General features: G+C 55.9%; 1 protein-coding gene across 1 annotated transcript in view; it reads left to right on the forward strand.

Annotated features, from left to right (window-relative positions):
* Positions 1–23731, forward strand: part of CCN4 (cellular communication network factor 4) — a 75531-nt gene that overhangs the window by 42124 nt on the left and 9676 nt on the right. Inside the window, exons 2-4 of the mRNA XM_047073876.1 lie at positions 13398–13506; positions 16865–17144; positions 23434–23694. Coding sequence (XP_046929832.1) covers positions 13398–13506; positions 16865–17144; positions 23434–23694 — 650 coding nt within the window. The remainder of the gene's footprint in view (positions 1–13397; positions 13507–16864; positions 17145–23433; positions 23695–23731) is intronic.

The raw sequence follows: 23731 nt of genomic DNA on the forward strand, positions 1-23731 counted from the left end.
AGAAACGGGAGGGAGTTCATTTCCCCCGCTGGGAGCACGTTCAGAGGTCCCCCCAGCCGGCCCGCCAGGGTAACTGTATCTCTGCCTCCTCCTGGCATCCCCCCCCACCCCGCCCCGCGATCCCCCCCCCCTCCCCACCTTCGTGAAATACCTTGGCAGGATGGCCCCGGCTCCTTCCGTGAGAATTTACTGCCCCAGTGTGAAATCATAGCCCTGTAACTTTCCCTTTAAGAGCTGTCAGAGCTGGAGAGGCTGGCCAAGCTTGGGCTGGAGGTGGGGACAGAGGGAAGAAAGGGAAAAAAGAGAGAGAGAGAGAGAGGGGCAGGAAAAGTTTCTTCAGAGGAAAATGCAGGGTTTGTCCTTAACTCTGACGTCAGATCTTGCTTTAATAACCCCCCCCTCCCCGCCCCAGGCCTGTGGGAAGAGACATATCTGGTACTCCTGATGGGCCAGGCCAGTCTCTCGGCCCAGCTCCCCCGAGAGGCGGCCGGATCCTCTGGGCTGCTCGGTAGATGCCTTTGCCCCTGACTCCCAGGCATGAGGTGGTTCCTGCCCTGGACGCTGGTGGCAGTGACAGCAGCAGCCGCGGGCAGCGCCCCGGCCACGGTGAGTCCTGCTTGGAGGGGCTCAGACAGGGGACCCAGATCCCTTTTCCAGCCGGTTCTGCGGCATGGCGGGCCAGATGAAGAGGGGCTGGAAGTGTGGGGCCGAGGAGGTGCCCACATAGAGGCCAGGGGGAGAGCTGGGGCTGCACGGGGTCGGCTGATCCCCTCACGCTTGGGGTCGGGGAAACGAGGAGGAGGCAGCCCCTGGGGGGCGGGACAAAGCAAACAGGCGATCTACGCCCTTCTTTCCCACCTGAAACGCAGCAGGAAAGGGGCACTTGGTGGAGCGGGGCGTCGGGGGCCCGGACTCCCGTGCCAGCCCTGCCCAGGGCTGGCCGTGTGACCTTGGGCCAGTCACTCTTCCCCGAGCAGCGCGAAGCGAGGAAGTTGGCAGGCGATTCGTGAAGTCTCGGGTTTGGAACATGAGTCTCCGAATGCTGGAGATACTACAAGGAGAGGAGTCGGAAAACACCGAGAGAATTTGGAAAGGGAAATGCCAGCTTTCAACAAAAGCGCCTCTCTTGAGCAAACATTGCTTTGGGCGATTTCTAACCCCAGCCGCTGGCGCCTTGGGCTGGCACAGCCATCGATAGCTTAGGAAGCGTGCACGTTGGGGCCCTGCGCATGAAGCCTGCTGCCGGGGGGGGATCCTAAGGGTTCTCTCTCCTCCTCTCCCCACCCCAGGGCAACCCAAAGGGAAGGGAGGAGGGGTCTGCACCTTCGAGAAGCCAGGGGAGTAAGACGCGTGGCAGAACACAGCCAGCCTGCTGGCTTTAAGGTGTACAGGCAGGTCCCGGGCGGGCAGGAGGTGGGCTTCTGGAAAGAGCTTCCGAATCCAAGATCCCACAGCCCGGGCCGGAGCTTGCCGCCAGCAGTAAAGCCGAGAGACAGAGGGAAGGTGGCAAGAAAGGCTTCGTTACCCGCTCACAGGGACACCTTCTTTTGGGACCAACGTCCCCATCTGTGGATGAGGGAGCTGAGGCTCGGGGGTAAAGCTAGTCGCCCACCAGTTCAAAGACGCTGGTTCCGATTCACCCAGATCTGAGGCTGAGAGCTGGCGGCCGGCCACCGCCCCGGTGCCTCTGGAGCTGGGTGACCGATGGTCCCCCAAGTGCCGTATGGTTGAGGAGGGCAGGGAGTGTATCTGTGTAATTTGTTGTGAAATCCTTTGAACCTTCATGGTGCCCCCCCATAGTTGGTGCCAAGCCTTGCTACAAAACCCAGATACTAACTTCATTTTCTTAAAGAAAGAGGGGTGCCTGGGTGGTGGCTCGTTGGTTGAGCGTCCGACTTCGGCTCAGGTCACGATCTCACGGTTTGCGGGTTCGAGCCCCGCGTCAGGCTCTGGGCTGACAGCTCAGAGCCTGGGGCCTGCTTCCAATTCTGTGTCTCCCTCTCTCTCTCTGCCCCTCCCCCGCTTGTTCTCTCTCCCTCTCCCTCTCAAATAAAATAAAATAAAAAATAAACTTTAAACATTTTTTAAAGAAATAGAACAAAGAAATGGAGGCTTAGAGCAAGTGAGGGACTTTCCCGGGGTCTCCCAACTAGTAAGTGGCCAGGGCTCAGATTTTCAGGTCTTCCCTTGCAAATCCTGCTCTTTCTTCCAGAGCCTTCCTAGCTCAGGAGGGAAACCGAGCATTCCCTATAGGCTGGGGGAACCACAAGGGGCCAGATCAGCCTTCCTTCGGGGTTGCTGTGGCTGGGAGGACAAGGGCTGGATGGAGAAGAGGTGCGAGGTGCAGGGCAGCAGGTGTCTGGGTGAGGAGGAGGAAAGGGGCCGCGCGCAGGTGCACACACACCGGAGCCCGGTACCTCCCAGACCGGGTGGTGCTGGGGAAGGGAGAGCCCGTCCGTTTCCACGGGCTCAGCCAAGGGCACACGCAGCGCAGCGGCCAAGAGTCCAGACAGACCCGGGCAACGGGACGGGAGGAGGTGGGCACCTCTCCTACACGCAGCCCCCGCCTGGGGACCTTCTCTGGGCACCCAACCCTACCCGGCCCACACTGGTGTGCAGATTCAGGAGCTCCCACGCAAGGCCCCGCGGGAGAGCTCTCCCGGCATCCTAACCCGGCGAGGGCTCTGAGACAGATGGCAGCCGGGTTTTTGCCTTCCAGCCAAACCCCATACACGACCATCCTTGTAAAACTGACAGACAATGGGACTGCGAGTCCTTCCAGGGGCCCAGTGGGACTGCAATGGAAAAAATGACTATGGATGCTCGTACGGAAGAAAGGGTTTGTGACAGTTGCCTGGAAAACTTCGAGGAAGCGGAGTTCTGAGGGAAGACTCGCCCTGTCAGATAGGGAAGGATTATCCAAAGGTTCTGTGACTGAAGGAGGAAGATGTCCACCAGGAGGAGACGAACGGAGGAAGCCGGGGCAGGGAGCTCAGGAGCTCGGCCAAGTCTCCTGGGAACGTGATATCCGACAAAGCCATATTACAGGTGCGACTGGCTTTTCCATCTCTGTTCATTTCTTCCTTCTAGGTGGACAGAGACCAGCCCCTTGTGCTAAGAGAGAGGGGCCACAATTAGTGGGTACTGTCACGCCCCTGCCAGGTGCTCTTTGTGTGTACGTGTAAGACCCTCCTCGGTTCATCCGACAGACGTGCGCCCGCATTTACTGAGCACCTCCTACAAGTCTCACGGCAATACCGTGAAGCTGGTGTGATCATCCCTCTTTGCGGACGCAGAAACCGAAGGTCAGAGAGATTAGGCGATTTGCCTGAGGTCGCACAGCCGGTGACCAGCAGTGACCGATGTGGAGCCTCCGTCCCGCTCTTTGCGACACAGCCTGCTGCCTCCCTCGGCCGTGTCCTCGTGCAGGAACGAGGGGCTCGCGGTTTCTGCCCCTAGGGCGCTTACAGGGCGAGCGAGACAGATGACAGCCGCCCACGTGTGGGGACGAGAGGTGGCAGGGATGGTACGATCCGGGAGAGAGGGGTCGGGTGCAGGCTCTACCGCCGGCGGGTAGAGCAGCTTCCTTGGCCACGCTGGGCCTCGCCGTCTGCTCTTGAAGACTGGGGCTAACGACCTGGGCCCTCCCTGCTGCTGGGGAGGGACCGTGGGACTGCTCCAGGGGGGGGCCTCTCCGAAGCCTGTGACTAGGTGGACAAATCCTGTGCCGATAAATCCCTGGGCCCGCCTTAGGTCCGTGGTACCCTGTGTACAGGCGAGGCCCGCATCCCCTCCCCCATATAAATGTACGTGGCGCGTGCACAGGTGTGTGTGCGCGCGTGCGTTAGACATCGTGGCTCGTTCGAGGGTGTAAATCGCCGAGGTGTGTGCGCGCGCGCGTGCCTAACGGGGGGGGGACGCGCTGCGCGTGAAACGCCAAGTCCGTCCTTCGCTTCCAGGACCCGCCGCCGAGCAGGGTGGCCCGGGACGTGGCACATGCCCCGTTGCACAGTGTGAGAACAGAAACGACAGGCCTTCTTTACGCCTCCCGTCCGTAGCTTGGGCTCCGAGCCAGCGCTTCAAACCCCACCCCCAGGCCCCTGCTCAGAGCCGCTGCCCGCGACTTAGACGCTCTGCTCCCGGCCTGCCCCCCCCCCCCCCGCTTGCCGCTTGCCCGGGACGTCGGGGGCCCGAGCGCGGCACGGACGGGCATTTTCCACCCGGCGAGGGCGCTCGGCGAAGCCTGGCTTTCCGGGACGGGCGTGGGAGCAGTGCTCCCTGGAGCCCCAGACCCCGACCGCGGCCCGGGCACTACCTCCGGGGGCCTGTGTGCCGACTCACCTCCCCCAGCTTTTAGCAGAGGCCCCCGCCCCACGCCAGCAAAGCCGCCACAGGCCGGGAGGCTGCCTTCAGCTCCGTACGGGGATTTTGCGCCTGGGATTCCGCCCGGAAACCTCGGCCATCTCTCTGGGCCGCAGGGAGGGGCTGCTGCGCGCGTTGTGGTTTCCAGATGGGAGCGAGGAAATCGAGACAGCAATGGCCCAGGCTGGGCTTAGCCCCTGAGAGGGGGTGGGAGGCTTGCCGAGCACAGCCAGGAGAGCAAAGGGAGGAAGGAGGTTTGGAGCCGGGACCATATGATGCCACAGATGCCCAAGAGCGAGACTTCAGCACGTTGTACGTTCGTTCAGTCGACGCCACCGGGGCTCCCCACGCCTCGGCAGCGCTGATCGTAATGAAGGCAGACACCGATCAGGTGCTTGCTGGGTCCTGCACGTAGTGTCCTAAGCACTCTGCACACAGCAGCTCACTCGCAGGCCACGTCTGTGAAGCAGGCATCAGTGGCCACTGGCCACATGCGGCCACCGAGCACCTGAAACGTGGCTCGTCCCGGCTGAGGGTGTAAAACACACAGCAGCTTTCAAAGATCCGCTGTGAGCACGGGACGTACAGTCCTCCCTGTAATTTTTCTACTGACCCCACGGTGAAATGAGAATACTTTTCATATATGGGGTTAAAGAAATACGAAGCTAACGCTCACTGATTTCTTGTTAGTTTCCAGCGTGGCTCCTAGAAAATGTAGAATTCCGTAGACGGCACACATCGTGTTTCACAAGACGGTGTCGGCCGGGCAAGACACAAGGGCACGTACATGGATTTTCATAGGTGGAAAGGGAAAGATGTCGAGGGCTCTACCCACCCCAGCTTTTCCACTGAGCCCGTCTCTTCATCTGTGAAAAGACAGCGTATTCGTACTTGCTTCCACGGGTTATCGAGATGATTAAGGAGTGAAATACAGATGAAGTACAGAAAGCCGCAGCACCCCCAAGGGGAAGTGGGGAACCGATTCCCTTTCCCAGCTTGAGCTGCGGCGCTGGCTGCAGAGAAGTGCCAGGTCTGAGCAAATGAGCAGGGCTTGATAAAGACCGTAGGCCGGGCCCCGGGTGGGCAAGAGGAGGGGCAGGCTTCCTGGTGGGTTGTGCTGGGCTCAGCGCTGAGCTGATCTCCTTGAAGCTCCCAAGGTCTTCACATCCTGGCGAGCTTCCCAGGACATTTCAAGGGAGTCAATGAACACATTTGGATTATCACGGAGAGGGAGAAATACTAATGACGATGGTGATGATGGTCGAGGCGCCGGGGAATGACGGTGCTTGTAGCCGAGACTTAGGCCTTACGACCCCGAGTCCCTTGCTACCGACCCCGGTTTTCATAGCCCATCCACTTACTGTTACATGGATGCTGACAGCTTTGCTGGGCACCCAGCCCCTTCCCATTTCCAGAGATGCGGTGAGAAGCTGTGGCCTTTGTCCCCACGGTCAAGTATGGCTCGCGTGTTGGAGACAAACTTTTACCCCAGCAGACGGCATTGCAGCGAGGAATCTGAGGGGAAGCTCCGAAGGCTGCAGGAGAAAAACACCAGTTCCAGGGCTCTGAGCCTGCATTCCTGGGAAGAGGCCCCCAGGTATCGTGCACATTAACTGGCACCTTGGTGATTCTTACGCACACCTGATTTCAAAAATCATACCTGTCCCTCCTCCAGCCTTGACATCCTGTTAATCTGCCCTCCTGCTCCTCCTCTCTGAGAGAGGCAGGGGGTGGGGGGAGGGAGACAGAAGCAGAGGAGGAGGAACCAGGCCTCTCAAAACGTGAATAATGAATATCCCAGGGGATGGGACACAGTCTGAGCCCACCCACCCCAAGGACCCCAGCCTGGAGGCAAGTCCAGGCTTGGGACATCAAGGGTGGATCTGCTGAGCCTTGGTGGGGGTAGGAGGGGGCGGTTAAGGAATTGAGAGCCCAGGTCCTAAGAAGAGGAAGAGAGGGGTCCAGCCCAGCCCCCCTGGGAATCCTGCGTTGTGTCTCGTAGGTGAGAGAAAGGGCGTGTGCCATGCGGCTGCCCAGGGCAGGAATGCGCAAGGGGGTGAAGGCTAGAAGAATATTCTGAGAGAGCTGGGGCCACCATCCGCCCTTATGTCCCCTCCCAGTGCCTCCGTCCGTCACTCCTCCCAGCTGTCAGTGGGGGCAAGGCCCTCCCTACGGTACCTCCAGGGGTTTCCTGCGGCCTAGAGGTCTAAGTCCCCGCACGCAGCTTGGAGGGAAGAGAATGCCATCAAAATGATCTGGAGTAAAGGGGACCATCTTGAGCACCTTACTCAACCTTTTTGAGCCTCAGTTTCCTGTGACACAGGGACTTACGCTCTCTGAATGTCACTGTGCCAGGGAAGGAGCTGGGCGCTGCCTGAATACTACCTTACTTGCTCCTCTGAGTCTCGCCAAGCCTGCTTTCCAGCCTCATCCTCTGGGACCGCCTTCGCTCACCTCCTCCCCTGCTTCAAGGGCCACGTTCCCAAATACTCGTGTGACCTCACTCCTGTGCACATGCCCCTGCTGTTCCTTCTGCCTAAAATGCCTTTCCCCCTCTTCCGTGTTCTTGCCCAGGTGGAAGGACACACGTCATTCAACAGGAGCTCTCTGCGGGCCTGGCCCCACGTACGAGCCACCCTTCCTCACGCTCCTTCCTCCCGCAAGGACAGACCCCCGGGCCTTGGCATGTGCCGTGCCCTACCCCCCGGCCTCGCTCGGGCTTTCTCCCTTCTAGACCTGCAACTTTCCCCGCTCAGCTCGGCTGTCACCGTGGGTACACATTATAGGGGCCTAATGCATGCCTTGTTGGTTGAATGAATGAGTGAAGAAAACCAGAAGGGCGGGGCAGGCTGTGTATAGAGGGGACAAGGAGGCAGGGAAGGCACGAAACTGAACTTTCTGGTGGAGGCTTTGTGCTAGGGAAGCTGGAACCCAGGGCGTCTCACCTCCAGGTACGGGCCTAGGAGCTGAAGACGCCTCTCCCCGCCCCATCAGGCAGAAACTCCCTCTTCCCTGGAACAGGTCTGACCTCAACAGATGGCAGTTTCTTCCACCCTTGTCTGTGTTGGCTATGGCTCCAGGGCCGGCCCCCTCCCTGCTCACCCCATGGCCACCGTCACTTCCAGGCCTGGGACATGGAAGGCTCAGTTCCTTTGGGGGAATCACATGAACTGGAAATTGGGCAAGAGAAGGGTCCCTTAGAGGTCTGTGGAGGATTGTGAGACCCAGAGTCAGAAGAAGTGAGTGCGTAATTTTCTTGCCGTGTCTCTTAACCTCTGTGGGCCTTGGTTTCCCCGTCTGTCAAATTGAGACCGTGAGGGCTGATCTCACAGGGTTGTTTGGATCACCTGACACCGTGGGGTGGCTGACTCAGGAAAGACCCCTCCTTCCCCCGGGGGACGCACATGTCCCAGGCATGGCCCTTAAGGTCCTCTGACTGTGGCCCCAGCCTACCATCTCCATAGCTCTGAACCCTAAACCCCAGTATTGACCCCTGGTCATTCCTGTGTCACATCGCTGCCACCCGCATGGCCTTACTCCTGCTGTTCCTCAGCTTTGACGTTCTCTCTGCCCTCCCGGTCAATTCGCGCTCATCCTTAAGGACACAATGCAAAGAACGCCTCCTCCAAGAAGCACTCACTCCTTGCTCCCATGCCTCTGCCCCTGGCCTTCTTATCATGTTCTCCTAGCCCTCATTTAGAGTCTGCTGAGGCCCTGCACAGGTTGGCCCCTGGGTTCAAATCCCAAGTCTGCCATTTGCTAGTGGCCTTGGGCAAATTATCTGACCTTTCTGTGGTTCAGTTCACTCCTCTGTAAATTGGGGAAGATGATTGTAAAAGCAGCCCACCTCTTAGGGTTATCGCAAGGATTAAATGATTTACATAAGGTGTAAATGAATAAAAGAGGCATAAAAGGCGAAACGCAGAATCCCATGTAGACCTTGTGTTGATCTTGATTCAGAGAAACCATCTGATTAAAGAAAAAAAACAAAAAACCTTGGAGACAATCAGTGCAATTTGAATAAGGACTAAGGACTCATGGTTGAAGTTGGTAACAGGTGAGAGAGCCCATATGGCTCTCCCGACTTTGGTAAATGCATACACGTGTCTCCAGCAAAGAATGAATGGGTTCTGTAAAAGTTTTTTATGTTTATTTATTTTTGAGAGAGAGAGAGAGAGAGACAGGGCATGAGCAGGGGAGGGGCAGAGTGTGAGGAAGACGCAGAATCTGAAACAGGCTCCAGGCTCTGAGCCATCAGCACAGAGCCCGATGCGGGGCTCGAACCCATGAACCGCGAGATCGTGACCTGAGCCAAAGTCGGACGCTCAACTGACTGAGCCACCCAGGCGCCCCCAGAATGAACAGGTTTTGAAGTTGTTAACACGAATAGTGCTGATACGAACGCCTGCCCCCGACACGTGTGCCACCAAGGGTTAGCGGTCATTAACAGTACTGTCACTCTGTCCCGGAATACAGCAAACGCTTCCTATAAAAGATCAGATGGTAAATATTCTAGGCTTTGTGGGCTATAAGGTCTCCGTGGAGTATCCCTCTTTCTTTTTGTTGTTGTGTTTTACAACTTTTTAAAAAAAAATGTGAAATCCACTCATTCCCCCTTACAAATCACAACGGGCCAGATGTGGTCAATGGGTTGAAGGTTCCAACCTTTGTTCTATAATGCAGTTACCCTTTCTATATTCCTGTCTCCTCAGAAGGCTGGGGGTCCCCTGAGGCTTTGTACTTGGAATTTAGGAGATGTTTCATATGTGTTTGATGAATGAATGAATGAATGAACGAACAAACGAACACACAAGGGCTTGTTATTTGGAAAGAAGTCTGGCTTCCTGACCCTTCAACCCTGTCATATAAAGTTGAGATCCCCCCCCCCAGAAACTCACAAGACTGCATGCTTATACATTTTTTTAAACATTTATTTATTATTGAAAGAGAGAGAGACAGAGTGTGAGCAGGGAAGGGACAGAGAGGCACAGAATCCGAAGCAGGCTCCAGGGTCTGAGCTGTCAGCACAGAGCCAGACGCGGGACTCGAAATCACAAACCGTGAGATCGTGACCTGAGCCGAAGCCGGACGCTCAACCGACTGAGCCACCCAGGCGCCCCAAGACTGCATGCTTATAAAGCCGATTAGCAGAAAATCTCAAAAGATCTTCCACATCCCATGACACGCAGACTGGCCAATGCCGAGTCAGCCTCGGGGCCTTCTATTCCCTGGAAATCCTGCAATCAGAGCCAGAGACGGGCTTGGAGGGCTCTGGACAGTGCTGGGTCCTCCCACACTCAGGCCAGGTGACGTTAGGGGCTGGGAAACTAAGATCTTTCGAAGACAGGCCTCCCCTGCAGGGCAGCCCCCCCGCCCTGGGAACAGGCGTATAGACCCCTAGGGGTTCTCTCCTACAAGGAGCTCAGGAAATAGGTGTCCCCCACTTACACTGTGACTGCCCCATCAGGGGTACCAAATGTGAGAACAATGGGGTGGGGACAGCAGGTGGGCCCAGGCCACAGGGGGCCACATTCTTCTACTCCCCCACCTCAGGGCCCTCTTTTCAGTGAAGGGGTGAACAGAAACTGCTTCCCAGCAGCACAGCCCCTTCCTGAAGCCCCCCCAGAACACGGTTGGGGTCCGCTCACGCCATTTCTGTCTCAAGCCTGCCCCCTTGTGGAGCCTCTGGGCGCAGCCTCCCAAATGCGGCTGAGCCAGGCTGTAGGACCATCCCTTCCAGTGGTCTGAGCACTTGCCCAGGGCAAGCCAGGCACGGTGCCGGGGACTAAAGAGGCAGGAAGAGACAGCTCATCCCTGAAAACCCCCATGACGGGGGTCCTTGGCAGCTTGGGCTCAACCCCATCACATTCCTCACCACCCCGAGCGGTAGTCTTGAGGCTGTGCCCTTTCCTCTCACCCCGGTGTCCCTGTCACCGATGAACCACACTCACATTCAGAAGGGGGTGGGGTCCACTTTATCATCAAGCAGAAATCTCAGTTCCCTAGGCACCCCTCCCCGCCACGGCCAGCCTCCCACTTCCTGCCCCCTTGCCTGTTGCCCGGCGTTCTTGGAAAACCGACGTGCGAGTCAAATCGAACACTGACTTGTGCCTGAGGGCTGGAAAACACCCTGAAACCCATAGTTCCTGCTCATCTTTTAAAAAAAATTCTAACATTTATTTATTTTGAGAGACAGAGAGACAGCATGAGCCAGGGAGGGGCAGAGAGAGAGGGAGACACAGAATCCGAAACGGGCTCAGGTTCCGAGCCGTCAGCACAGAGCCCGACGCGGGGCTCGAACTCACAGAGCGTGAGATCGTGACCTGAGCCGAGGTCGGACGCTTAACCAGCCGAGCCAGCCAGGGGTCTCAGTTCTTCCTCATCTTTAAACATTAGCATCTCAAAACTACTTTTGCAGCATTTCCTACAGGGGCTTTCATTTCCCCCCCCCCCCCCCAGTTTTCATCAGGTTAAATTTGTCCAGTAAATAGTACAACTGAAGGGATCAATCCATTTCTTCTAATCTGCTTAGTGACCACCCTCTTTGTCGAGAGGGCTAAGTGACACAGTCTTCACCCATTCAGGCAAGCTGTAACGAAATACCACACATGGGGGGGCTTATAAACAACGGAAGTGTTCGAACGAACATTCGAGGTGGGGGTCGGGAATCTGTATTTTAACAGGGTCCGTGGGCTCGCTGTTCTCTGCTGCATGTAGAACTCCGTGGAAAAGTTGGGATATCTGGGGACCCTGACCGCCCACCCGTGTCTGTTCAAGCCTCCGGGTGGTTCTGACAGGCAGCAAAGTCTGGGAACCGCCGTGGGAAGCGCTTCTGTTTGTAGTGGGTGTGTCCGAGCTGTCTGGGGAAGGGGGCAGGGCTTGGGGCCGGCTCCTGTGTGTTCTGGGGAATACGGGGAGAGGCTGCAAAACCCAAAGAAAGTGGGAGCTTGGTAAAAGCCTCAGGGGGTCCCAAGGGCCCAGCCAAGCACCCTGGGGTTCCAGGAAAAGCCTCGGCCCCCAAGGGGAAGTCCTAGAGAGAGGGGGACTGTGGCTTTGGTGGTGATTCAAAGGGAGGCCGGAGGCTTCAAGCACGGAGATTAGAGTCAGACCCTGCAGGTTCAATCCTTCTGCCAGTCGCTGCCCGTGCACCTGGGCAACAGCCTGGCCTCCCTGAGTCTCAGTTTCCCTACCGGTTAAGGGCGTGGAGTGCTTGTTGCACAAAGGGTTGGTATGAGGCTTCACTAACCGAATGCACGGAATGCGCTCAGCACCGTATCTGGCACATTTAATGCCGAGCGCTCAGCACCGTATCTGGCACATTTAATGCCGAAGATGCCTGGCATTAATTATCAAGTTCGCCTGCCTGGGCCCCAGGATCGGCTGCGGGCGCCCCTGGCATGGAAGTATAAGGTCTGGGAATTAAGAGCCTGGAAAGGCGGCACAGTGAGACCGAGCCCCGCGAGGACAGGGCCTCTGAGGGACCCACCGCGCCAGCCCCGTCCAGCACGGGGCCCGCCCCGCTGTAAGTGCCCAGGAAAGATCCTTCCGAAAGGAAACCGTGGGCTTCACGTCCGGCTTCAAATGGGCAGGTGGGTCAAAGAGGAGTTCTAAGGTGCGTCCCAGCTGGAACGCTCAAGGGCCCTTCCGAACGAGTCTGGTCCCCACCCCCGGCTCAGCACCAATTATATCAGCTCCTGATCTCTCCTGCCCGCTCGGCCCCAGGACAGTAGCTCGGGCTAGAGTTCATGCAGGAAGCAGGACTTTGAAGGAGGGCGCCGGGCCGCCGGGCCTCAGCTTTGGCAATGACACGGGCGCCGGAGGACTCCGGGTGCCACGAAGTGCGATCCTGAAGGGACGGACCCTTCACACGGGTCCCTGTGATATTTGCTTTGGTTAGGTCCGATGGGAGCATGTTCCCAAAGACCACAGGAGCTCGGTCTTTCCTGCGGGGGGTGACTGAAGACGGCCGAAGGGCCGGGGGCTCCAGACCTCCGGGTAAGGCAGACCTTAGTTTCACCCTGGATGTGCCCCACCCGCCCCCCACACCCCCCCACCCCCGACTAGCTGTGCGGCCTTCACAGCCACTCAGCCTCGCTGAGCCTCCGTTTCCTCTGCTCCGGGGACGATTAGTAGGCCTGCCTTGTGATTTGTTGAGGGAACCATATGACAGGGGGCAGAAGAACCTCTCCACTGAGAGGTGAGCACTCAGTAGATACTAGCTGCGATGTAAGGGCCTGTGTGTGTGCGCATGCGCACAGGGAAATGGACAGTACATGGCTCCCGCCCTCAAGGGAGGACAGTGTCGTGGGGGCAACGTACATTGACTCTTCCATTCATTCTATTGATAGATGTTTATTGACACCTACTCTATGACAGGCTTTGGAAGGCCTGACACCCTCCTACAGCCCCCAGCCGGGAGGAATGTCCAGATGCTTCTTGATTACCTCCACTGACAGCGCGCTCACTACCTTATAACTGATTTCCTTCCATTAGAAAATTCTCCACGTACAGTAGTGGGACAAGCACGGACCCAACAGATTTGGGTTTGAGTCAAATTCTACCACTTCCTGCGTGTTAACCATGAACAAGTCCCTTTGCTGACATACACAATGGAGACCGCGATACCAACCGCTGTGGGGAAGACAAGACAGGCCACAATAATTGAGACCCGGCTCAAGACTGGCCCCTGGCGGCCACCAGAGCTGTGGTCTGCAATGGAATGGACTGGCTAGGACAAGCCAGGAGCTCTAGCCGCGTGGTGCTTGGGCCCAGAACCTTGGTGGGTGGGGGTATCTAGTCGTAAGAACATCATTTTACAACAGAGAAAACCAAGGCTCAGCAAGTGAACTCCCAGAGTCTCTTGGACAGTATGTTGCAAAGACTAGACGTGGCCCAGGGTGACGTTTCTAAAATACACATCTGTGCCCCCATCTTTCTCCTGCTAACATCCTTCAACAAATCATCGCAGCGGACTCCAGCCAAAAGCCTGAGACCTTAGCCAGGCATTCAAGGCTCTCCTTGATCTTTGTGCCCAGCGACCTCATTGGCATCTATGAGGCGGTGCCCATGTGCTTGCGTCTGGGGCACGGGGAGAATCGTGGGGAGCTGGTGCAGGGTGCGGGCAAGAGGCGGGAGGAGATTGAGGTCTGTTGGCCTCGTGGGTGGTCAGTTAGTGAGAAGAAGGTTGTGTCTCATGCACCCTTGCTTCCTTCGAGTCTTGCACAAAGCCTGGCACGTGGTAGGTGTTCGCGAAGCATCTGTTCCCGTAGAATGCGCGAAAGAGCGGATGCACATGTCCCCAACTCAACGGTCCACCCCTGAGGGCAGGAACCACCTGCCACCCCTCTGCTTCCCTGCGTTGCACACACACACACACACACACACACAGAATTCATCATCAGGAGGGGTGTGCAGGCACAACCCCTGTGGTGTCAACGCTGGACGAGGCAGCAAGGATTCAGGGGGTTTCACACCAAATGCGGGAGTCCTCAGGCCCCCCATGCACTCCGGGTACCATCTCCTCTGGACTGAGGGCTAGGAGATTTCCCACCAGCAGATGGCGCCAAGAGCCAGGACTGGGTTAAAGATGCCCAGAGCCCATCCCTGGCAGCCCCACGTCCCCTAACTGGCTTCCCTCAAGGAGCTGTGTGCCCCGGGGCTCCGGGTAGGTACTAAAATGGAGGCTTCCTCCTTCCCTCCCTCCCTCCCTCCCTCCCTTCCTTCCTTCCTTCTTTCCTTCCTTCCTTCCTTCCTTCTTTCCTTCCTTTCTTCCTTCTTTCCTTCCTTCTTTCTTTCCTTCCTTCCTTCCTTCCTTCCTTCTTTCCTTCCTTCTTTCCTTCCTTCCTTCCTTCCTTCTTTCCTTCCTTCCCTCCCTCTCTCCCTCCTCCTTCCTTCCTTCCTTCCTTCCTTCCTTCCTTCCTTCTTTCCTTCCTTCCCTCCCTCTCTCCCTCCTCCTTCCTTCCTTCCTTCCTTCCTTCCTTCCTTCCCCTTCCTTCTTTCTTTCCTTCCTTCCTTCCTTAACTTGGAGACCCAGGTGACCATATGGAGAAGGGTCCCTGCCAGGTTATAGCCAATCCCACCTCAGCTCAAAGTGAGCCCTATGCTCCCCGCAAGCCCTGTGCCGAGCCCTGTGGGGGTAGGAGAGGATGCCCAACCAAGAAATGCAAAGGAGAAGTCATGCTTTTGAGCATGGGACACCAAACCAAGGGACACCGAAGCCCCTGGGGTCAACAGTCCCCTGTGCACCCAGTCCACTAGGCAACACTTACAAAGCCCTGCAGTGCTCACATTCTAGTAGAGAAGGAACACCTCGAACATCGTCTGGGGGAGGCATGGAAGGCTTCCTGAAGGACAGGGCTTTTTGTTTCCTCTGCCGTGTGTGCGTGTGCGTGAGTGTGTGTGTCCTGAGGGCCTGGGGACGGGTCAGAGACAGTCCCTGAGACAGTTGCTTACGAAGCTCTGAGCCTTCTAGTGTCACAGACAGATGAGGGAAATTCTCTCCACAGAGTCAGAAAGAGGTAAATAAGTGTGCGTACCTCCGGTTGGCTTTATTGATGAGGGGGATCGGGGTTTTATTGTGTCACACTGTGTTTATGAGGAAAAGCAAGCAGGGGCAGGGAAACTTATGTCCCTCCGGTAGAAAAGGGCACGACTGAGCCCCGAAACCAAACCCAGAGGTGACGAAAGCCTCAAATCAAGGTCTGCCTATTTGATTTTGAAGGGCCCTTCGTCTGTTAAATCGATTTTTGCAGCACCTATTATGTGCCAAAGCCATAACCAAGAGCCCCGCCCATCCAGCACCTCAACCTGGATCATCTCCCCTGGCCGCTGGTCCACACAGCGAGGTGGACTTCACTCCCCTCGACAGAGCCATTTCCTGCCCTTCCCGAGAGCCCCCGGGGCTCCCCTGGGATGCCCGGCACTCTGCATACAGGCTTGCATTGTAATAACTCCCCTCTAATGTCGGTCTCTCCCCGAAGCTGTGGGTGCTCCAAAATCAAAGAAGGTTTCAGTTCATCTTCAAATGCCTAACACTTGAGAGAGGCTGTGAGCTGGCTCAGCTGGGGGTGGGGGGTGGGGGGTGCAACTACAAGAACCCAGAAGGCAAACGTAAAGGGCATAGAAATTAGAGTCACAAGAGTCGCGTGTATCTCGGTCCTGACCCATACTGCGTCACCCTGAACACGTCCGTCTGCCCTTTTGGGTCTCAGTTTCCTCCTCGGGAGAAGGGAGGATGAATCTGTCTGAATCTGTCCACATGTGCAGTTCAAAGGAAGAAATGCAGATCTCTAAGTTCCACAGAGCAAGGCTTCCTGGGTTCGAGATAGAGGGACTGGCCCCGGGGCCTGACCAGCCCCACCTTGGCCCCTCACAGAAGCCCTGGTCCCATCTTTGCTTGGACCTTGGAATTCTGGAGTCACGGTTGAGAAGTCCTGGATGGGGTCCTCCCCAGCAGGGACCACGCTGGCCTGGGGGTGGGAGAATGGCCAGAAGCTGGCTGCACGCTCTCTGTCCTCAGGCAATTCCCCTTCTCCCGGGGCCTCAGTTTCCTCCCGTATGAAGAGGGAGGGTTCAGGGAAAGAGCCAGAGGAGGTGGGAAGGTGACTGGCTCCCAGAGGTACAGGCGGCTTGAAGCTCCCAAACTCAAAGACACCCCAGAGCCGCCCGCCGTTGTGTCCACCTGGGATGGCTTTTGGGACCTGTCCCCGCCCCCCTTCCCGGCTTCCCGGTGTTGTGTCCCTCATATTTTCAGGATGAAGATGAACGTGTGGGCTGGGGGATGGGAAGGGGGCCCTGGGAAGCACGTGGGTGGGGGGACTCCCCTCTGCAGGCCTAACACTAGCCACAGGGGCTAACTCCCCTCTGCAGGGGCAGGGAGAGCCAGCCCCCGCACCCCGTAGCCTTTCCCTGGTGCTCAGAGAAAAAATAATGACGATGACAGCAGTAATGATAATAATAATAATAACAATAATAATGTCAGCTGGCTAACACCTGGTGTCAGATATGAGTCACCTGACCCCACAAGCTGCCAAGGACTCGGTGGAGTGAAGAGGGTGGCTCTCTGGGCCGCAGAGGCAAGGCGGTAGGATACGGGCCGCGCCTTGCAATCTGACTAATCAGAAGGCATTCGCTCCTCAAAGCTTCAGTTCCCCATCCGTGAAATGAGACGGGCTCAGTGCCCTCCCAGGTTATGGGGCGCTCGAGAAGGGAAGGAAACACACATGAGGCTTAGTGGGGCCAGAGTTCTGACATGGAATCTGGGCCCCACCTCCTCCAGCAGGGAGACTGAGGAAATTGGCTTGACTTCTCTGACCCCCTGGCTCCTCGGTCCTCCCTGTTTGCTTTACTGAAGGGAAAGGAGATGTCCGGCTCTCAAAAACAGGGTAGAAAGACATAATTTTACGTATCCCTTTTAACACCACGAAGAAGAGAAGGTGATCGCTGGCCCTTTGGGCTTTGAACCCCTGCCTGGCAGTCCTTTATCTCTGCTGTTCCCCCACAGGCCTTCTCTCCAGCCCCCACGGCCATGGCCTTCACCGCAGTGCCACTGGAGGATACATCTTCACACCCCCAGTTCTGCAAGTGGCCATGTGAGTGCCCGCCGTCCCCACCCCGCTGCCCGCTGGGGGTCAGCCTCATCACAGACGGCTGTGAATGCTGTAAAATGTGTGCTCAGCAGCTTGGGGACAACTGCACAGAGGCAGCCATCTGTGACCCCCACCGGGGCCTCTACTGCGATTACAGTGGGGACCGCCCGAGGTACGCAATAGGAGTGTGTGCACGTAAGTGAGACCCTCCCTACCTTCTGGCCAGCCCCCAGCACCCCCAGCTCTAGCCCTCACCCATAGCCCTTTCCCTGGCCAGGCTCCTGCACCCCCCCCCCGCCATTCTAGTCCATGATCAGAGGTCAGAAGCTAGGCCCTTCTTGAGGAGGGAGGGATGCCTGCCTTCCACTTGCCTCCAGAACCTGGCTTCCTTCTCTCTTCTCCAGCTGGGAGTTACATCCATGGCTGACTGGGGGAAGGGAGCCACCAGGAAAGACCTAAGCATGGTTTCATTCTTTTAGTGGTAGACACTTTGTGGGATGCCTGTGCCTCCCAGAGGTACCAAAACCCATCAGAGTTCCAGATGTTCCAGTAATATTCTAAATTTAAATAATACGGTTTTTAAAAATCCACTAACCTTGAAAGAGTCAAATCCAGCAGCCTGCAATCATCCCTTTCTATACACCCATGTTCCTTCTGTAACTACAGTCACTTTTAACTTTTTAGCCCTTTCTTCTGGTAGTTATCACTATGTAATATATGTCTTCTCTGGTAACTTAATTGGATTAAAATGCCAATTTTGGATAACCCCTCAATGCTCCTACATGTTAGCTGATGACTTAACTCCTCAATGCCACCTGATACATCCCCTATCTTCCAGTATCATTTTCATAATTTTTGGCTATACAATAGTCAGTATTTACAATATTCTGACTAGTAAACAATGTTGCTGAAGCATGAGATATTGTACTTGTTTGAATTTCCTTTCTCATGAAGCTTTTTGGTTTTCCTGGGGTTCTAATTGCCTTTGCTTTTTCTTTACCCTTGGTCTTTATAATATCCTCATGCTGGGGGAAAACAACTGTTTGTTGTTTGTTTGCTCTTCAAGTGCTCTATCATGTCCTTTTTTGTTCCCAGGGACTTCCTTACAAGGACTTTCTGATCTCATGCTTCTACCTGGAATGATAGTCACTTAGCTTGAATCATCTAAGCATTTATCCAAAATACATGACCCAGCATGATGAAAAGAGGTAACTAGGCATCATGACGCAGCAGCCTAACTTCTGAAAAATTACACAAAGCCTCGTAAACCCAAGAACCTCTTTCCTCCCTTAGTGCTGAAGCAAGACTTCTCCATAACTGTGACCCCATATGCACCCAATTACATGTTCACGCGTAGTACAGGCTCTCATCCTCAGCTAATCTACTGTATCTCCTGAGATGGGTTGTTGATGAGGGTTATGCACATAATTCCACATCAAACAATCCTACCTGTGCCTCACAGTTAATTATAAGCACTGTCTACTCTTTTATCATTGGTTCCTGCTTCAACTATCATAGCAAGTCATCTGCCTTTAGCTTTCCACGTAACCACCCTCGATTCTCCCATCCTTCTACTTTTTTTGCCCCCTTTTATTCAGACTCATTATTAGCCCCACAAAACAGTGTGTTTGTTCAAAGAGAACTTGCCGCGCCACCTGCACAGAATCATCTGATGTGTCGGCTAAAAACATTGCCCTTGAGCCCGACCCCCAGACATACTGAGTAGAATTCTCTAGAGGTGAAGGTGGTGTCTGCACCTTTAACAATTTTCCCGGGTGATTCTCATGCATACCAAACTCAGACTGCTTATAGAGAGAGACAGTTGTATAGTTTTCTCCCCATACCCAGGTGAGGAAAGCTGGCTGAGCCTTCCTCCACTAGAATCCCTTCCAGCTATATGAGACTGTCTCATCACTTCTTTCCCCTTTTGGAAGCTGTTATTCCAGGTCGTTAAAAAGGGAACTCAGTTCACTGTTATCACTCTAATGTCTAAAGCTGCACAGACATCTTGCTATGTGCCAGGCACCTCATCTTTATAGACATTCTCTCATGGACCCAGAGAGGGTGCAGGCCCTGAAACTGCCTTTCCCCCACCAGAGGCCTGGAAAACTGCCTTCCCAATCCATACACACCCCCTATCTCTTTGTATCTCAGGTCCTGCCTTTGCTCACGATAGCCTCTTAGCTCCCCCTCACCATGAGCCCCTGTGTATTTCCTCTCCTTTTATCTGGAAAGAAAAATGGTCCACAGATTTTAATAGATATCCCACCTGCCAAGGGTTCCCTGGTCGCATCGGTTTGCGGACACTAGAATAAACAATGTTGAACAAGTATACAGAGCTTCTGAGAGGTTTTAAATGTTCACGTCCACTGTAAAATTCCAAAACGGGAGGTACCAGAAGAAACCCTATTTTTGAAACGTAAGTGCACAGGGAATTGTTTTGTCCAGGTAGATGTTAACTACTCACCCACCCCACCACACACACATGCACACTCACAGATACACACATTGCATGCATACGTGTGTATACACACACACACACACACACACACACACACACACCTCACTAGTATTCTACCAAACATCTTCCCAGAAATGCTGCCATGGTGTCTGAGTTCACGACCCCCCAAGGCAAGAAAGAGGAGAGGCCAACGTCTGATGGCCATACAGAGGAAGGCACCTCAGGGCGAGAAGAAGAAAGAGAAGGTCCCTTTAAACAGACAGTTTTTTGGCACATGGTCAACTCAACCTATGGATGGTCCCCAAGACGGGTTAAATCTGTCCATGGAGGTGTGCGTGTAACGAGGCCAAGACAAGGCAGGTCAAAACAACAAGCAATCACAGCACTGGCACATGTAACTCAGAGAAAGGCGGAACTATGGCAAATTAATGAATGCAAGCTTTGGCTACCAGAGGTCACAGCTCCCGGGCACAAGCCACCGTGGCCAGGCAGAAAAGTGAGCTTGGACTTGTCCATGCTGCTCAGTCTTCAAGAGAATCCAAAAATCCGGATTTGTGTATAATTTGTAAATGTTGGCGACATGTTCCAAAAAAAAAAATTTTTTTTAAACACTCTGTGGGCCAAACTAAATACTTCTGTGGGCAAAGAGTGACCTCTGAATTATACTCTTTGGCTATTTTGGTTGTACAAACATTACTCTGCATTTAATGCAGCTGGGTCAGGCCTGAGAGCAGTGTGGTTTGCTGGAAGGATCGTGGAATTTACAGGCAGACAGACCTGGGTTTTTGAATCTTGGCCCTGCTGTTTGCTGGCTACGTGACCTTGGGCACATCACTTAAGGAGCCTGATCAAACCAACCTCATGCAGTTGTTGAGAATAAACAAGGGACCGCATTAAAGCCTCAAATGTGACCGGCTGTTCTGGGTCATTGCTTTACTTGATTTGTTTTAACTTTCCCTTGTAGAAATTATCTCAGCCTTGTCCATGGTCATCCTCAGAGGAGGCTCGTTGCAGGCTCAGACTCCCCAGTGTGGACAGCGAGGGAGTAGAAAGCTCACGCGTGGTCTCTGGAGCTGGACAATCTAAGTTCGAACCCCAGCGCCATAACTAATACGGTGTCACTAGGCAAGCTACTTAACCCTTGAAGTGTCAGTTTCCCCATCAAGGAAAATGTGACAAATAAGGCATACATCTTTGGGTGATTGAGACGTCAAGAACCTGATACATGGTCAGAGCACAATACAGATTAGGGCCCACCCCACCTCCCATCCACCCATCCATCCATCCACCCACCCATCCACCCATCCATCCACTGACTCGTTCACATAGTTATGAACAGGTGGGCGATAATCCAACAGTGGGGTTACAACAAGGCATGGCCCCTGTCCTTGCTCCCATGCAGCTGACGCTCCAGTAGGAGGTGGGTGAGGGACGTGAAGGCCTGGAGTGTGGAACAAGGGATTTGAGTTCCTGCTGGTCCTTCAGTAAGAGGAAGGCTCACCAGGCCATGGCTGTGCTTGCAAAGTCTGAGATTAGATAGGAGGTGGTGAGCTTCCCATTAGCGTGCAAGTGAATGAGGAGGGCGCGTTAGAGTCTGCTGTGGGCCCAGCCGTACATCTTTCATACACCCCTACTCTCGCTCTCACCAGCGGTGGGCAAGCTGCTCAGGGCCACTATCCCCCACCGGTCCCAGACTCCCAGGAGACGGGGAACAGCTTTCAGAAGCAAGGTTCCCAATCTTGACTGCAAACTGGATTCACCTGAGGAGCTCAAACCTGCAAAGGTCAAGGGCTCCTGGGTGGCTCAGTCAGTTAAGCATCCGACTCGTGATCTCAGCTCAGGTCTTGATCTCAGGGTCAAGTTGGGCTCTGCCGTGGGCATGAAGCCTACTTTAAAAAAAATACTAAGGCCCGGAAAATAACCATAAAAGTAGAGAGTCCCATCATCTGGGGCACAGGGCGGGGGTCAGAATTTTTGAAAGTTCCCCAGCTGGTGCCTCCGTGCAGCTGGTGGTGACAGCCACTGGGCCAAGGGCTCCCCGGCACCCGGCGCTGCCTTGTCCCTGCAAAGTTCCCCCACCCAGGGGCAGAGACCAGGTTTCAGCACGCCCCTTCTCCCCCTCCACCATCATGCCCACACACGCGCACGCGTGCACACACACGCGCACGCGTGCTCCCACCTTCCGGGTGCAAGGGCGCGGCCGGGGGTGACTCAGAGCAAAAGGATGAGTGATTCACCCAGGGCTTCCTCCGCTTCGCCTTGTTTTGGTTCGGTTTGTTGTTGTTTTTTTTTCCCATTTCCCCTCCTTTACCGGTGTCTGGTGGAAGGAAATGGGCTGTGGGGCTATCGCTCCCCTGGGTTGGAGGGGCAGCTCTATCATTTCACCAGCTGGGTGACCTTGAGCTAATGAATCACTTGACCTCCCCGTCTGCCAAACGGGGAAAATAAAACTCTCCTCGTGAAGTCCCCGGGAGAACTGAATGAGATAACATATCAGATGGTGCCTGGCACGAGATCAGACTCAGTTTTGCTAGATGTGAAAACGAAGGTGACGGTGGGTGGCGTTTCCAGTCTCGGATGAAATCAGCAATGCCAGGAAGCTTGGCACCGAGCAGGTCAGGTGACCGCGGGCAGCACTGGGAGATGCCAGGGCTATTATATCAGTGACCACCTGCAGGCAAACCCCGGAGATGCTCTGTCAGACCGCGGATTTCAAACCAGCCCTCCTCGGGTGCGCACTCTTGCTGCCTGGGAGCTCTCTGCCTGCACTTCCAGACGCTGTCCTCAAGGCGGGACGCGTCTGGGGTGGAAGGGGCGGGGGGTGCAGCGCTGGCCAGGCCCAGCAGCCCCCGACCCCCCTGCCGGGCCCTTGAACTTGCTTACTGCGATCTCCCGTCTCAAGAAGAACCCTCCAGGCCACTCACCCCAAAGCCAGCTCCTCCGAGGACAGAGCACCTCTCCCCTTCCGGGGCTCAGGTCATAGAAGCAGGAGTCATTCCTGACTCTCCTCCGCTCCTCACATCCCATCCTGCAGCTGTTCCTTCCAAGCACATCCAGAAGCTGAGCCCTCCTCCGGGGTGGTCCAAGCACAGCCACCGCTCGCCTGGATTGCTGGGGTGGCCTCCCCACGCCGCCCTTCTGCCTGTTGTCTCTGCTCACCATCCAGCGCCGCGCGCGCTCTTGGGCGGCGTGATTCCTAGAGCTGAGCCACCAGTTACTTCTCGAATAGATCCCGGGTATCCAGGTGCTAACAGCTTTGCCTTTTCCTCTGAGCCTGCAGGGAAGCCCTCGCCCCCCTCCCGGGACTGCTCCCACCTGGCCCTTGACACCTGCAGCCCTTCCCCCACCCCGCAGGCTCCTCCCCCGACACCTGTGCCGCCCACCGTCCTCACCTCCTTCTGTCTTTGCCGAAGCCGCATCACTTGGGTGAGGCTTGGCTGCCCACTTGAATCAGCCACGGCCCCCCATCCCCCAGCCGCCCCTCCTCTTCACTGTTCCCCCCGGGCACTGGTGCCCATCAACACACTGTGCGATCTGTCTTTCCTGTGTCACCCCCCACTGTCATGTAAGCTCTATGGGGGCATGGTTTTGTCTGTTTCCGTCGCTGCTGAATCTCCAGTGCCTAGAACCTTCTATAAATATACATTGAATGAGTGGAATCTTTGTTTCAAAGTGTTCTGATTGGCTCTACACCCGGCCCTCTCAGAACCATGACCCTAGAGGCATTTGTCAGTACTAGGCTCTGTGCCACGTGCTGGGGGTGGGACCGGACGGGTCGCATAGGTTCTTGCGCCCGCCATGCTCTAGCTTCTCACCGGCTGCCAGCCTGGCCCCTGGGGGTCACTCAGCGGGTGATGGCTGAGCCGCACCCCACACTCCCACCCTGCGGTGGTCCTGCCTGCCCGCCCTCGCCCACGCGCGGTGCTCCCCGAGGGCTGGGACAGGTCCAGAGGCGGGAGGTGTCCACATGGGGGCGCCGAGCCCACTGGGCCTGACCCGAGCGGCGGCTGTGTGTGTTTGCAGAGGTGGTCGGCGTGGGCTGCGTCCTGGACGGGGTGCGCTACACCAACGGCCAGTCCTTCCAGCCCAACTGCAAGTACAACTGTACGTGTGTGGACGGCGCCGTGGGCTGCACACCCCTGTGCGTGCGCGCGCGCCCCCCGCGCCTCTGGTGCCGCCGCCCCCGGCGGGTGAGCGTGCCCGGCCGCTGCTGCCAGCAGTGGGTGTGCGACGACGGTGCCACGACGCCGCGCAAGACAGCGCAGCGCCACACAGGCGCCCTAGGTGGGTTCGGGGGAGAGGGGACTTGAGGGGGGACGGG

This window comes from Lynx rufus, unplaced genomic scaffold (genome assembly GCF_022079265.1).
Source record: "Lynx rufus isolate CCGP_SWC_20201006 ecotype Redwood Valley unplaced genomic scaffold, mLynRuf1.p SCAF_12, whole genome shotgun sequence".
NCBI classification, from domain to species: domain Eukaryota; kingdom Metazoa; phylum Chordata; class Mammalia; order Carnivora; family Felidae; genus Lynx; species Lynx rufus.